This window comes from Neophocaena asiaeorientalis, unplaced genomic scaffold (assembly GCF_003031525.2).
Source record: "Neophocaena asiaeorientalis asiaeorientalis breed wild unplaced genomic scaffold, Neophocaena_asiaeorientalis_V1.1 scaffold1, whole genome shotgun sequence".
Lineage (NCBI taxonomy): Eukaryota > Metazoa > Chordata > Mammalia > Artiodactyla > Phocoenidae > Neophocaena > Neophocaena asiaeorientalis.
The window spans coordinates 808,945-821,978 of record NW_020171981.1 but is presented as its reverse complement, the minus strand read 5'-3'; the positions used below and the strand labels follow the sequence as shown (position 1 = coordinate 821,978).

The 13,034-nt window shown below is 56.5% G+C and overlaps 1 protein-coding gene across 1 annotated transcript; it reads right to left on the bottom strand.

Moving 5' to 3' along the window:
- Nucleotides 1–3,094: 3,094 nt before the first annotated feature.
- Nucleotides 3,095–12,315, bottom strand: DHX58 (DExH-box helicase 58). Its single transcript, XM_024744847.1, is given in 14 exon segments — nt 3,095–3,683; nt 3,979–4,075; nt 5,372–5,562; nt 6,280–6,441; nt 6,534–6,683; nt 7,225–7,487; nt 8,164–8,335; nt 8,338–8,366; nt 8,521–8,647; nt 9,240–9,353; nt 10,902–11,092; nt 11,476–11,677; nt 11,888–12,056; nt 12,229–12,315. Coding segments are annotated over 13 exon segments (2,052 nt in total). The 5' UTR covers nt 12,056; nt 12,229–12,315; the 3' UTR covers nt 3,095–3,497.
- Between the last annotated feature and the right edge of the window lie 719 nt (nt 12,316–13,034).

The window sequence follows — 13,034 nt, the reverse complement described above, 5'->3', positions numbered from 1 at the left end:
GAAGCAGAAGGGATGAAGGTCAGATATGAGAGAGAACTTCCTGACAGTGACAGTGTATGTGGTGAGAGGAGATGATGGAATGGGGAAACTAGACAGACACAGAAAGCCCCGCCACCTGAGTTGGGTCTTGGTCTGTCTGTTGGCTTGTGATGATCTCTAGAAGGTCCATGGGGTGCTGGCTGGATCCAGACAGAAGCATCCTGACCTCCCTCCATTCTACTATCTGGGGTCCTCTGCTCTACCCTAACACAGTAGCTAGGCCCAAAGTCTGACTCTCCTTTGTGGCTCAGAGCTCTAAGCATCCCATCTGAGCTGTCAACTCAGGACCTCCCCTTCCAGGAAGCCTTCCTTGAGGTCGTAGGAGGCAGGACCCCTTCCCTACAGTCCAAATCCCAACACAGAAGGTGCAAATGCACCCGCGTCTACAATAACGCCCACTTCTGTGATCACCTCCCCCATCTGGCTCTGGGACATGGACGCAGAGAAGATCTATTCAGTCCCCAGGCTCTCTGGGTTCCCCAGGCCATCTGGACCAGCCCCTGCTCCCTCTTCCCCTTCACCCCCACACATCTGTTTCCAGGGTGTAAAGAAGTGATGCAGGTGCCCTGGGGCACACCAGAAAACCCAGGCTCCAACTCAGGTATGCAGTGTCTCTTACCGCATTTTCCCTCAGAGGCCGTTTGGGTCACCCCATCACCCCCTACGTGGGAGGAGGGAGTAGGATGCACTGAATGAGGCACGGGGCACTCTGAGTCAGTGAGGTTCCTTACCCGGAGCCCCGCAGTCACCACCCGTAACCTGCTCTCCTCCAGAAAGCTGCGTGCCTCAGGTCCGGCTCTGTCCTTTTCTGTCCCTCACAGCCTGCCTCGGCATCAAGGAAAGCCAGCCGTGACCCTCTAAACTTCTCCAGAGTTTAGTCTCACCCGCTGCCTAGATGCCCAGCATCAGTGCTTAGAGCCAATAGGGATATCCTCCCTGACCCTTGGGGTCCCCCAGTTTTGAGGCGAGGCCACAGGACAGGTGGAAGGGGCTGCCTTGTTCTCCCGCACTGCCCTCGAGGTCCTCAGCGTGGACCAGCCTGCGTCGCTGACTTACCTGCGGGGCACGGACGAGCCCGCCGCGGCCACCTGCTCTCACCGCGCTCCGTAGCGCAGCGGCTTCGCGCTTGCCGAGGCGGAGGCGGGGCCGGGGCGGGGGCGGGGCCTGAGGGAGCGGCGGCCGAGCCCCTCCCCGAGTCTCCGCGGGGAGGAGCGGGCCGGTTTATTCAGGTGGGCATAAAGGGGGGGAGCATTCGGGCCACTAGGGAGGCTCTGGAGCTCTAGCTATTCTGAGGGCTGGGAGTTAGGATTCCTGGGTCCTGAGGACCTCATGAAGTGCCCTCCTTCAGGCAGCCTTACCCAAGTGCCCAGGAGGCAGTGGCTCCACATGAAGACCCCCTCACACGAAGAAGCAAGCCCGGGAACCCCTCCTCGTCTGCGTTCCCCCTTCCATCTGAGCTCAGGAAAGCTCTCCCAGCCTGGCAAGGTGGGTGCGCGATAGGACACGTCCTCTAAAGTCAGGGCCCCCCCATCCAGGGGTCAGCTGTGTAGGGGCTCAGGCCACCGAGGGGACCATTAGGTACCCAGGTCATCTTTATCCTCAGTCCATCTCTCTCCCAGCAACACAGCCACATACACACACACACACACCCCACGCCACCCCCACCCCTGCCCTCAACACCAGCTCAGGTCCCTCAGCTGTCACTGTTTAGCCCTGGAATGACAGGCATCTGGACTCCGTGCATCCAGCCACACTCAAGGCCATTGAGCTTAGCACCCCTGGGCCCCTGCCCCCCTCCCTCTGCCCCCAGTCGCTAATTTTATTGACCTGTAAAAGGCACGTTGCTGGCAGAAGAGATCACAAGTGAAGGTGAAGTGGGGAGCAGAGGGGCAGAAGAAGGGGCCCCGGGAGGCAGAGATGGGAGGAGAAGGGTGACTCCTGGAGCCATGGAGAATAGCAGGAAGAGAGGCCCTAGGAAAGAGGGGTACACTCTCTGGGGGAGTGGAGGCCAAAAAGACTGGTACTGAAATGTCAGCCTTCAATCAGAAGATGAAGAAAGATGCTGGGAGAAGGGAGTGCACATTATTTCCCATCTACCCTTAGGCAGGACCAGGGATGTAGCCAGAGGGAAGGAGGTTAGATGGCAGGAAGGACTGCCATCCTGCTCTCAAATCTCTGCCCTAGCCCCCTCCCTTCCTCTTGAAGGTGACTTCTGCCTGCTGGGCTGCTCACTACAGAAATAGCCCTTTCCCTGAAGAATCAACCTAGATCTTGCCTTTCTTTTTCTTCCTTTCTTGTTAAAACGAGAACAGAGAATTTAGGCCTTTACAACTTTTCCCACCCCCCATGCCTACCTGAGCCCTACCCCTCAAATCCTGGATCTCAGCCTCTCCTCGGCCCAGGGGAGATGACCTGGGGGTTAGGAGAGGATGGAGAGCGGGGCACTGGGGTGTGAGCCTATTATGGGGTGGAGGAGGCAGAAAGGCCTCACATTCTCAGTGGATCTCAAATTTAGACTTTTGATGCTCTCTCCAAATCAAGGTTACATGATAGCCATAAAGAGGGGTGTTAAAAAAATTTTTTTTAAAAAAGCTTTGAACATTAGAAATACAGCACAGGGACTTCCCTGGTGGTCCACCGGTTAAGAATCTGCCTTCCAATGCAGGGGACGCAGGTTCGATCTCTGGTCGGGGAACTAAGATCCCATGCGTCACGGGCAGTTAAGCCACGACTAGAGAGAAGCCCACGTGCCACAACTAGAAAGAAACCCGCATGCCGTAACCAAGACCTGACACAGCCAAAACATAAATTAATTAATTAAAACAAAACTAACTAAAAAAAAGAGAGAAATACAGCACAAAGCAGATTGGTGGATGGGGAAGGGGAAGAGGATTACGTTGGGAGCAAGGAAGTTTTGAGGGTGATGGTGATGTTCATTATCTTGATTGTGGAAGCGCATACACACGTTAAACTTAAAACGCACCCCATAAATATGTACAGTTATGTCAATTATAGCTCAACACATCTGTTTTAAAAATACCACCCATTTTCTACATGAGTTCTACTTCTTTATTTTTAATTTATGGAGAATCTCAAAGCCTACAAGTGGCCTTGGCAGGGAAGGAATGTTGAAGCCAAGGGAAACTGGCGATGCCTAGTACAGTGGGGACATTCCTCTGCCTCAGTTTCCCCCCACCAGCTCCATCCATTGCATACGAAGGTGTCTGTGTACGTGTAAGGGGGGTCTGGGATGAGCTGTGGCTCTCCAGCTGCTTCCTCAGTGTGGGAGTCCAAGCCAGCCTGGGTGCCCAGGGTTCCTCTGTGGCTGGTCAGCCGGGAGCCTGGAGCTGGTGACTCGGGAGGCAGGGGCTGGACCCAGGCTTTGCCCGGGAGATGGTGGCTGCTGTGGATTCTCCCGCCCCCTGCAGGCTACAGCGGGCACTGCAGGGACAAGATGGTCAGTCCAAGGAGAAGTCGGCCAGGTGCTGGGCACACTGCTGCACATAGTCAAAGTCAGGCACGGTGAAGGGCACGCGGGACCACTTCTTGGACTGGACCCGCCCTTGCGGTGTCTCCAGCAGCAAGCTGCGGACTTTGAGTACTGGCAGCTTCACTGACTTGTAGATCATCTGCAGACCCCAGCCCTGTGGGTGGGACAGAGATGACCAGGTCTGCATCTCTGTCCTCAGACTGGGCTTCTCTCCTCAGGTTGGAGTTCATGAATGCTGGGCCTATGTCTCCCACCTCAGCCTGACAGCCATCTCCCCCATCACACTGTGGGCTCCCTAAGACAGGGGTGGAACTCCTCAGATTGGGAGCTCCTGGGGCAGGGCTGCCTCCCCCATCCCAGTGAGGGCACCCTGATGGCAGAGGCTGGGCTTCCTCTCTCAGACTGAGGACTTCTCAAGACGTGCTAAGGGCCACGGCCCCAGCACTTACCTCCCCGCAGTTCCTGCAGCTAATGACACCTCCAGGCCTCCAGTCCTTGAAGACTCTGTTGATGACCACAGGCTCCTGGGAGATGTTGCAGTAGATCCTGGAGAAGAATGGGAGTGGCCACGGCCCTCACGGACCACGCCCCCCAACCCCAGCCCCAGATCTCATGCCCTCCTGCCTGCTGAGCCTGCGCCTGGGCCTTGGGCCTTCCTGCCTGTCGAGAGGTTACACTTTGCCTATGCTGCCTCCACGGCACCTTCTTCTGCCAAGCTCAGGCCTCAGCACTACCCACCTGGATGATTTCAACAGTCCCCCAACAGCTCTCCCCGCCCCATCCTTCCATCCCATTCCATCCTTACTCTCAACCCCACATCATCCTTCCACCAACTGTCAGAGTGACCCTCTACAAACATACATGTGACCCTGACATTCCCTTGCTCAAAATCCCTCCAAGACTCCTCATTGCCTACGGGACAAAGGCTGAACTTTCAAGCCCGACCTCCAAGGTCCTCCACAGGCCAGTCTGTGTTCCTTCAGAATCTCATCCTTCACCCTCTCTTCCACTCAAGTCAACCAGAATTATTCCCGTTGCATCATCCCTGCCTCTCCTCATCTCACATTCCAACCCAGTGCATCCCTCAAGACAAGTCCTAGTTGAAATGCTACCTCCTCAAATGAGAGAACCTGTGTGAAGATCGTTGGCATAGCAGGTACCTAATAAATAATGAAGGGATGGAGGATGGGGAAAGGTTACCCTCTAGAGGGTGGAAGATGAGGGGATGGCTCAGGGACAACTAGCCCCTCTTGACGTCTTCAAACTAGGTAGGACCACCTGGTTGGGGAACCAAGATCCCACATGCTGCGGGGCAATTAGGCCCAGGTGCCGTAACTACTGAGCCTGTGCGCCTCAACTACAGAGCCCACGTGCTGCAGCTAATGAGCCCACGTGCCACAACTAGAGAGAAGCCCGCGCGCCACAACGAAGAACCCACACACTGCAACGAAAGATCCTGAGTGCCGCAACTAAGACCCAATGCGGCCAAAAATAAATTAAAAATATTAAAAAACAAAGTAGGTAGGACCAGGGGGCCAGTCTGTGGCCCCTCAGCATTTGGCGTCCTGAATCCCAGCTCTTGGTCAACCACATACGGGCTGTGGGAGCTTGGGCAAGTCACTTAGCCTCTCTGAGCCTCTGTTTCCTCACCTGTAAAGTGGGGTGATGATAAGACCTGTCTACTCAGACTACCGTGAAAATGCATACTTGGTAGTTGTTAAAATGCTCTTTAACCTTCCAAACCCTCAAAGCACTGTCTGGATGGGAAGGATTCTCCATCTCCCATCATACCCTTCTTCTCTCCCCGCCTCCCATCCCGACAGCCCCTTCTACAGTTCTCACAAGAAGTTGGGGTTCACATTGACGTGGTGGGTACCCTCCACCCTCCGTAGGTCACTCCCATAGCCCACGGGCACCGTGCAGTTGACACAGAGGAGCCGCACGTGCTCTGCCAGGAACTTGTGCTGGTGACTCTCCCGCTGGGCCGCCTGGGCTGCCCGCTTGACCAAGGCTGCCCGCTGCAGAGCCTGGATCTGGGGTGGGAGGGGACATGGGGCATGGTTGGGGCCTGAGAGACCTGACCCCAGGAATGCTCCCAGGGGGACAAAGGGCTCCCAAAGACCTCAGATTACTAGCACCCAGAAGGGACTTCCTCAACCATCCCTGGACTTTTAGAAGCAGCTCTGTGGAAAAAAATATGGGGTGGAAAAAAATATGAGAGGAAGGCAAGTCTTTTTGCTGAATCTTTATTCCCTCTTTGGAGGATTTTGTGCAAAGTGGCTTCTTTTAATCTAACATGGGGCATCACTAATAATTATGCTGGGACAACAGGAGTAAATAGGGACCAGCCTGAACAAGGCTGGACGATAGTGACCCTGCCTCAGGGGAACTGACTTAAGCCCTGGTTCTGGGCTTATTTTGTGGATGTGTCTGTTTGTTTCCCTGCTGCCTGGTTCCAGAAGGGCTGTAAGGCGGCTCTCACAGATACACAAAATATTTGGTGATGAGGATAAATTCAAAGCCCTGGATAAGGCCTGTTTCCAAGACATTTTGGAGAACAGCCATTGCCTTCCCTGGAAGCCCCACCCCCAGCCTCTACCTTTCCCTTCATTCAGATCTTCCCCAGGTGGGCCAGGCTAGCCCCCAGAGGAAGGGGGACCAGGGGAGTGTATGTGTGTGGCAGTCAGAGACCTTCTAGGCAGAGCGTCTTCAGTCCCCTTCCCCGTAGGGTACTCAGGCTGCCCACAAACCTTGTCCTGGTACTTGGCCTGGTCCATCTCCTGCACAGCAGCTACTGCCCGTTCCATCAGAGTCTCTAGCGCCTCATTGGTCAGCTCCCGCTTCAGCTCCCGACTACCTTGGGCCGCCACAAATGAGTATACACTTTGGCTGGCCTGGGCACGGCCCCTTGCCTGGGAAAAGAGAAAACAGAGGGGCCTGAGTGGGGCTGGGGTCCCACACAGCATCCTTTGAGGGCTGTTTTGGGGAGGGATGCTTTGGGCACCTGGACCATGGAGATCTCATTGGTCAGGAGCCCATAGCGCACCACCACCTTGCACTGGGGGATGTCCAGCCCCTCCTCTGCCACACTCGTAGCCACCAGGAGGTTCAGGGTACCAGTCCGGAACTTCTGGATCACTTCTTGCTGGTCCCTCTGGGGGGAAGTGGGGGAGGAAAAAGAGGATGGTAAATGAGGTAGGTTGAGGCCTATCTTCCTGCCAGCCCAGCCTCTCCTGGTTTAGCCCTTTTACTCACAATCTTGTCCCCTTTCCCTAGGAACCCCGCGTCCCCACCTCTATCTTCAAGTAGCCCCAGGACCTTGTTCATCTTCCCAGGTACCCATCTAACCCCCGTCTCCCTTAGGAGTCCCTAAAGGTCCCTGCCCCTCTACTCTAGGAGCTCTCATGGACCTATTCTTCTCATGCAAAGGACCCCAGACCCCTGATTCCCTGTCCTGAGGACATCACTCGCCTCTCCCTGCAGATCCCCAAGCCTCTGCCTCTCTTCCCCCAGAGATCTCCAGATTGGCGGAATCTTCAACACTGGGGATCTCAGTGTCTACCTCTTCCCCCCAGCTCTCTGCCCTCTGCCTGGAGCTAATCAGTCCCCCATTGCTCTGTGCTGAAGATCCTGTCCCTTCCCTTTCTCCACTAGGGAAGCCCCCCACCCTCAGCGCCTTTCCCCAGAACCCACACCTGGGTCATCGGGATCATCTGAGCGCGCTGGCTGCTGTTCCCAGCCCCAATCAACAGCTGGGGCCTGATGGCCACTGTCTGCAGGCCTGGCTGCTGCTGGAGCCAGAGCAGGAGGGAGTGAGCGCTCTGGCGGGTCCGGGTGAAGATGATGCCCTGGGGGCTGTCAGGGCTCCTGAACTGCTTCTTCAGGATCTCTTCCAGCACCTCCAGTTTCGGGTTCTCTGGGCCACGAGTTGCCAGGTGGGCCAGCTTATTCTTGTGGTCTGCCAGAAAAGCCCAAAGCAGAAGCGCAGGACTCAGGTCTGGAGGTGGGCAAGGCGTGGGTTGGACGTGGGGGACTCATGGGGATAAGATTACAGGAGTTTGGGGTCCGGGGGTGCCTGACGACACCTGCTCCTGCCTAATTCCCCTGAACAGCACCAAAAGCACATTGAAGGATACCCTCTGCCTGCCCAGCCTTAGGTCGGGGGCCTACAGTGTAGAATCCTTTGCTCACATACGTCATCCAGTACCCCTCTTCAACCCAGCTACCAGGATGACCCTGGACATTTTCATGCTAATCTTTGCTCCTGGGGTCTGACTCAACTCAGGTCTCTTCAGAAAGATCCCTGCCCTCCAGCCTGTGCCGAGGCCTCCTCTAGCCTTACATTTCATCCTCTGACTACCTCACTTTCCCAGTTTAAAGGTACCACACATCCCAAACCTTCAATGACCGTCCCAATTAAATGGTTTTTTAAAAATCTCTGTCAAAAACATGAATTAGTTTTTATATCTATGCAAACCTTCACAAATGAGGGCATGTTATCTTTTGTCATATCCACGGCCTTGACTTTTGGTTAGAAAATTCGGGCCCCAGTACCCTCGTTGGCACCTTCCCCACCCACGTTGGCACCTGCGTCCTGGCTGGCCTCCGACCTTTAGTTCAGTTGCGAGCCTCACCATCAAACAGCGCCAGCAGCCAGCGCTCGGCACGCAGGATCTGGGTCTTAGTGGTGCGCTCCCTGTCGTAGAAATCCTGCAGAGTGGCCAGGGCATCCACCGCACGGACCGTGTCGTGGATGAGCAGTGCGTCGTTGTAGCGACGCAGGTGAAGCGCGTACACCTCGCCCCCCCCCGCCGCTCCTGGAGCCCCGCCTCAGCCGCTGAGGGAGGGCAGGGTTCGCAGGGCCTGAGTGGCCACGCCCCTCCAGGGCCCACTTCCGCCTAGACTACGGGCCCCCGAAAGGCTCCGCCCAGGCTGGCCCCGCCCCGGCCCGCCCCGGCCGCAGACCCCTTCCCTAGAACTGCCCCTCGCACCATCCCGGCTCAGCTCCACCACTTGTTGCTCGTAGGTCTGCGTCCCGAAGTCCCGTCTCAACTCGGGCATCTCCAGATGGTCGTGGATTTGGTCCATGAGCTCCTTCAGCATGTCGCCAAACGGATCCTGGACGAGAAGAGTGAGGGTGGGAGGGGCTTCCCACACACATCGTGGGAATGGGCACCCAGAGGGGACGCTGATCTCCGGGTGAAGCTGCGCCGCTACTGCCGGCACATCGGAGCTGGACAGGAGGGAGCCCCAGAGGGAGGCCGGCTGGGGTGTGAAAGGAGTCCTGGCTGGAGGCAGAGGTCGGGGTCCTGCACGCCCCCCGCTCCTGCTACGTCGGAATCCTTGACTTCTGGCCTGAGCACAGTGATGTCTAGTCCTTGTCCAGCCCTGTCACAGCAGACACCAGACAGTGTCTGCACCGCAGGAGAGAGCTTGGAACAGCCTCAGCACAAAGTGCCCCAGCTTTACGGTTTGCAAAGCGTGCCCAGGGTTTTGAGAGATGCCCACGGTGGCATCTGAGTCCAACGAAACAGCAGGCTGAGGGCATGGGCTGTATCTGCCCCATTTCACAAAAAGGGGAAATGGAGGCTGAGACAAAAGCAAATAACCTGAAACCACAGAGCTAGTGAGGGTGGAGTCAGAGCTCAAGCCCAGGTGCTCTAACTTCACACCAGACCCCACCCCCTGCCACGGCACTCCCCCCACGCACCTGGGTGCGTCTGTGGCAGAGGTCGTACTGTTTGCAGGGCTGGCGGCTGTGCAGCAGCTGGGAGCGGTAGTCCTGGGGTGACATGATGCGCCACGTGTCCAGGTTGGCACAGAGCTGGGGCAACAGAGAGGAGTTCACTGGAATGGGGGGTTCTGTGGGGACAATGGGCAGAGCTTTGGGGCAGGATGGGCTGAGGCAGGGCCATTGGGAGTGGAAACTCATGTATTCAACAAATAGCTATTGCCCTCCTTCTCTATGCCCAGTGCTGTTCTAGTTACCAGGGATACAGAGCATCTTACATTGGAGTTGGGGAGACAGGTGATAAACAAGTAAAGAGTAACAGAATGAGGGACTTCCCTGGTGGTACAGTGGTTAAGACTCCGCCTTCCAGTGCAGGGGACACGGGTTCGATCCCTGGCCCCACAACTAAGATCCCACACGCTGCGGGGCAGTTAAGCCTGCACGCCACAACTACTGAGCCCGCGCCCTCTGGAGCCCGTGCCCCATAACTAGAAAGAAGCCTGCCCATTGCAATGAAAGATCCCGCATGCCGCAGCGAAGATCCCGTGTGCCGCAGCTAAGACCTGACGCAGCCAAATAAATAAATTAAAATTAAAATTTAAGAGCTTCCCTGGTGGAGCCGTGGTTGAGAGTCCGCCTGCTGATGCAGGGGACGCGGGTTCGTGCCCCAGACCGGGAGGATCCCACATGCCGTGGAGCGGCTAGGCCCGTGAGCCATGGCCGCTGAGCCTGCGCGTCCAGAGCCTGTGCTCCCCAACAGGAGAGTAAAAAAAAAAAAAAAAAAAAAAAAAAAAAAAAGAGTAATAGAATGAGAGAATTTCACGTAGTGTTAACGAGCTCTGAAAAAATAAAACTGGATGATATGAAAGAGTGCAGTGGGACTTCCCTGGTGGCGTTGTGGTTAAGAATCTGCCTGCCAATGCAGGGGACACAGGTTCGATCCCTGGTCCAGGAAGATCCCACTAGTTGCCGCAGAGCAACTAAGCCTATGCATCACAACTACTGAGCCTGCGTGCCACAACTACTGAAGCCCGTGCGCCTAGAGCCTGTGCTCCGCAACAAGAGAAGCCACTGCAAAGAGAAGCCCGCGCACTGCAACGAAGAGTAGCCCTCGCTCACCGGAACTAGAGAAAGCCCATGTGCACCAATGAAGACCCAACGCAGCCAAAAATAAATAATTAAATAAATAATATTTTAAAAAAAAGAGTGCAGTGATGATCAGGGAGAACTCTGAAGACGTGACATTTAAGCTACTCCCTGAATGACAAGAAAGAGCCTGACAAGTAAAGTGCAGGGTAAAGGCATTCAGGGCAGAAGAAATGGCAGGTGCAAAGGTCCTGAGACACAACAAGCCTGACATGCTCAAGATACAGAGAGAAGGCCAGAATCGTGGGAGTGAGGGGAAGGGCGCAGGAAATGAGGGTGGGAGGTAGGCAAGGCCTAGGTCACATGGGACTTTGTAAGCCAGAGTGGACTTGGGAGATAGAATAAGTGCGACAAGAAGTCATTCGAGGCTGGAGCTTAAGTGGGGAAGCGGCTTGAACCCTGCCTGGGGGAGTATGGAGAGGGCTGATGGGCATGGTGTAAGGCAGGACAGGTTAGGGAGGTTTCTGGTGGGAGGGTCACAGGGGCCAAGCTGACCTGCAGGATGTGGTCAATGGCCCCATCGAGCGTGGAGGCCCCGCCAGTGCCCGGCGAGGCTGTGAGACCCAGCACCTGCGGCAGCGGCCGGGTCCTCCGGAGTTTAAGCTCCAGGTACCGGCTCAGGATGACGTTGTAGACGGTGTCTTTGTGCGTGTGGTGACACTCATCCACCACCAGCAGGGAGAAGGCTGGAGGCACACAAGAGAAGGTTATTACCTAAGTTTGCAAAGCCCTTCCTCCCATAAGCTGTCTCATGTAGTCCCCACAACTCATCTGAGAATTGCTTCCTCCCTTCACGGCTTGCAGCTAGGCCCCAGAGAATGGGCCAGGCAGGGCCGATTTATCTCCATTTTACAGGTTAGTTAACTGAGGCTCAGCTGGGGGAAGGTACTTGCCCAAGACCCTGCACTCTAGCCAGGTCTGTTTCTACTGGGATGTATGCTGGGGTTTGGTGAATGGGGAACTCCTCATCCCATGAAACGTCCCAACACCTTTGCTAGAACAGGAGTCCTGGGGTTGGCAGGCAGAGGGCCTCAGGGGTGCACCCTTTCCCCCTGCCCCCAGCCCTCACCGTTGAGCTCCACATGCTCCCCCTCCTCCAGGCTGGTCAGTGCCTTCTGCAACAGCTCAGCCGTGCAGATGAGCAGGTCGTGCCTCCGGGCCACGTGGCCAAAGCCCGCTCGTGGCCCCATGTCCCCACTCAGGGTTGTAATGGCCCAGCGCTTGCCCAGCATGCTGCTGAACTCCTCACAATGCTGGGTCACCAGGTGTACCTGGGGGTGGAGAATGAGATGCGGAGAGGAAGCTGGATCAGGGCCTGGGGAATAGGGGGAGTAAGGTGACCCCCAGGACATGGCTGAGTTCTGGAATGGGTGAAAAGACAGGTGAGCTTAGAGACAGTCACAGCCGCTTTGGGGTTCCGGAGGGTCCTGAGAGGCACCCGAGGAGTTGAGACGCCGCTGGGGGGAGGGCAGGACACTCACCCTGTTGACCAATACAACCACCTTGGCTCCGTCTACTGTCTCTAGATGCCTCTTGGCCAAATAAGCAGCTGCCCTGGTCTTCCCGGAGCCCGTGGGCAGCCAAATGATGATATTCTTGCCCTCCAGGGCAGGCATGATCACCTCCCACTGGTAGGGTCGCAGCTCCATTCTGGAAATGGCAGGGAGCTCAGACCACTGGTCCTCCTGGCTCCCTCCCAGGCCCGGCACCCCTCAGAGCCACTCTCCACTCCTGGCCAGCTCAGTCTTGCGTAGGGAACTCCCTGTGCCCCGGACTCCATCCAGCTTGAGGGAGAAGGGGGCAGGGCAACGGTGGGACCTACCGGAAACCGATCTGGGCAGGGGAAAGGCTGAGTCGCCCGGGTCTCACCTGCAACCCTGCCGGCTCAGCCCAGATGCTGCTGGGCTCCGCTGAGCAGGAAATGGAAACTGAAACTGAGGGGAGGAGCCAGCTCTGCAGAGATCAACCTAGGAATCTCCCTTCGCTGCGCCACAGAAAAAACTTTGTGCGCTTCGGGGAGCCCGGGTGGGGGGATATGGTGGGTGAGGGGTGGAGGGAGGGGGAGAAGTGTCGCTGACAGCAAGGCACCCTCTCTTTCCTCCTGGGTCCTGCTAGCCCCTCCCCCAGGAGTGGAGTCTTCACCTGGACCAGGAGCAGACAGCAGGGAGAAGTGGGGGGCTGCAGCCCGGCAAGCCCCATCGCCCCGGGGGCGCGGGACAGGCGTGAGGCTTGCTGAGAAGGGCAGCCCCAGCCTGCAGGCAGTATTGGCAGAATAGGGTCAGCCTGCTAAGGCCAGGGATTCTACTGAAGAAACAATCACACTGAGAATAAAAACCCCAAAACTTTATTGTTCCCTCCAAGGGATTAATGCCAGGAAATGAATGGTCCCCATGCCCCCCACCCCTGGGGGACAAACAGAACAGTGCAGGGTGAGGCATGGCCCCTCCAGTCCAGGTTGAACTTCCAACCCCTGAAGCCCCCTCACTCAAGCTAAAGTTGGCAATCCTGCCCTTGAGGAAACAGTGACCTGGGCCAGGGCCAGGGCCAGGGCCAGGACTCCAAAACTCCATAGCTTGGGGGAGTGTGTGTGTGTGTGTGTGTGTGTGTGTGTGTGTGTGTGTGTGTGTG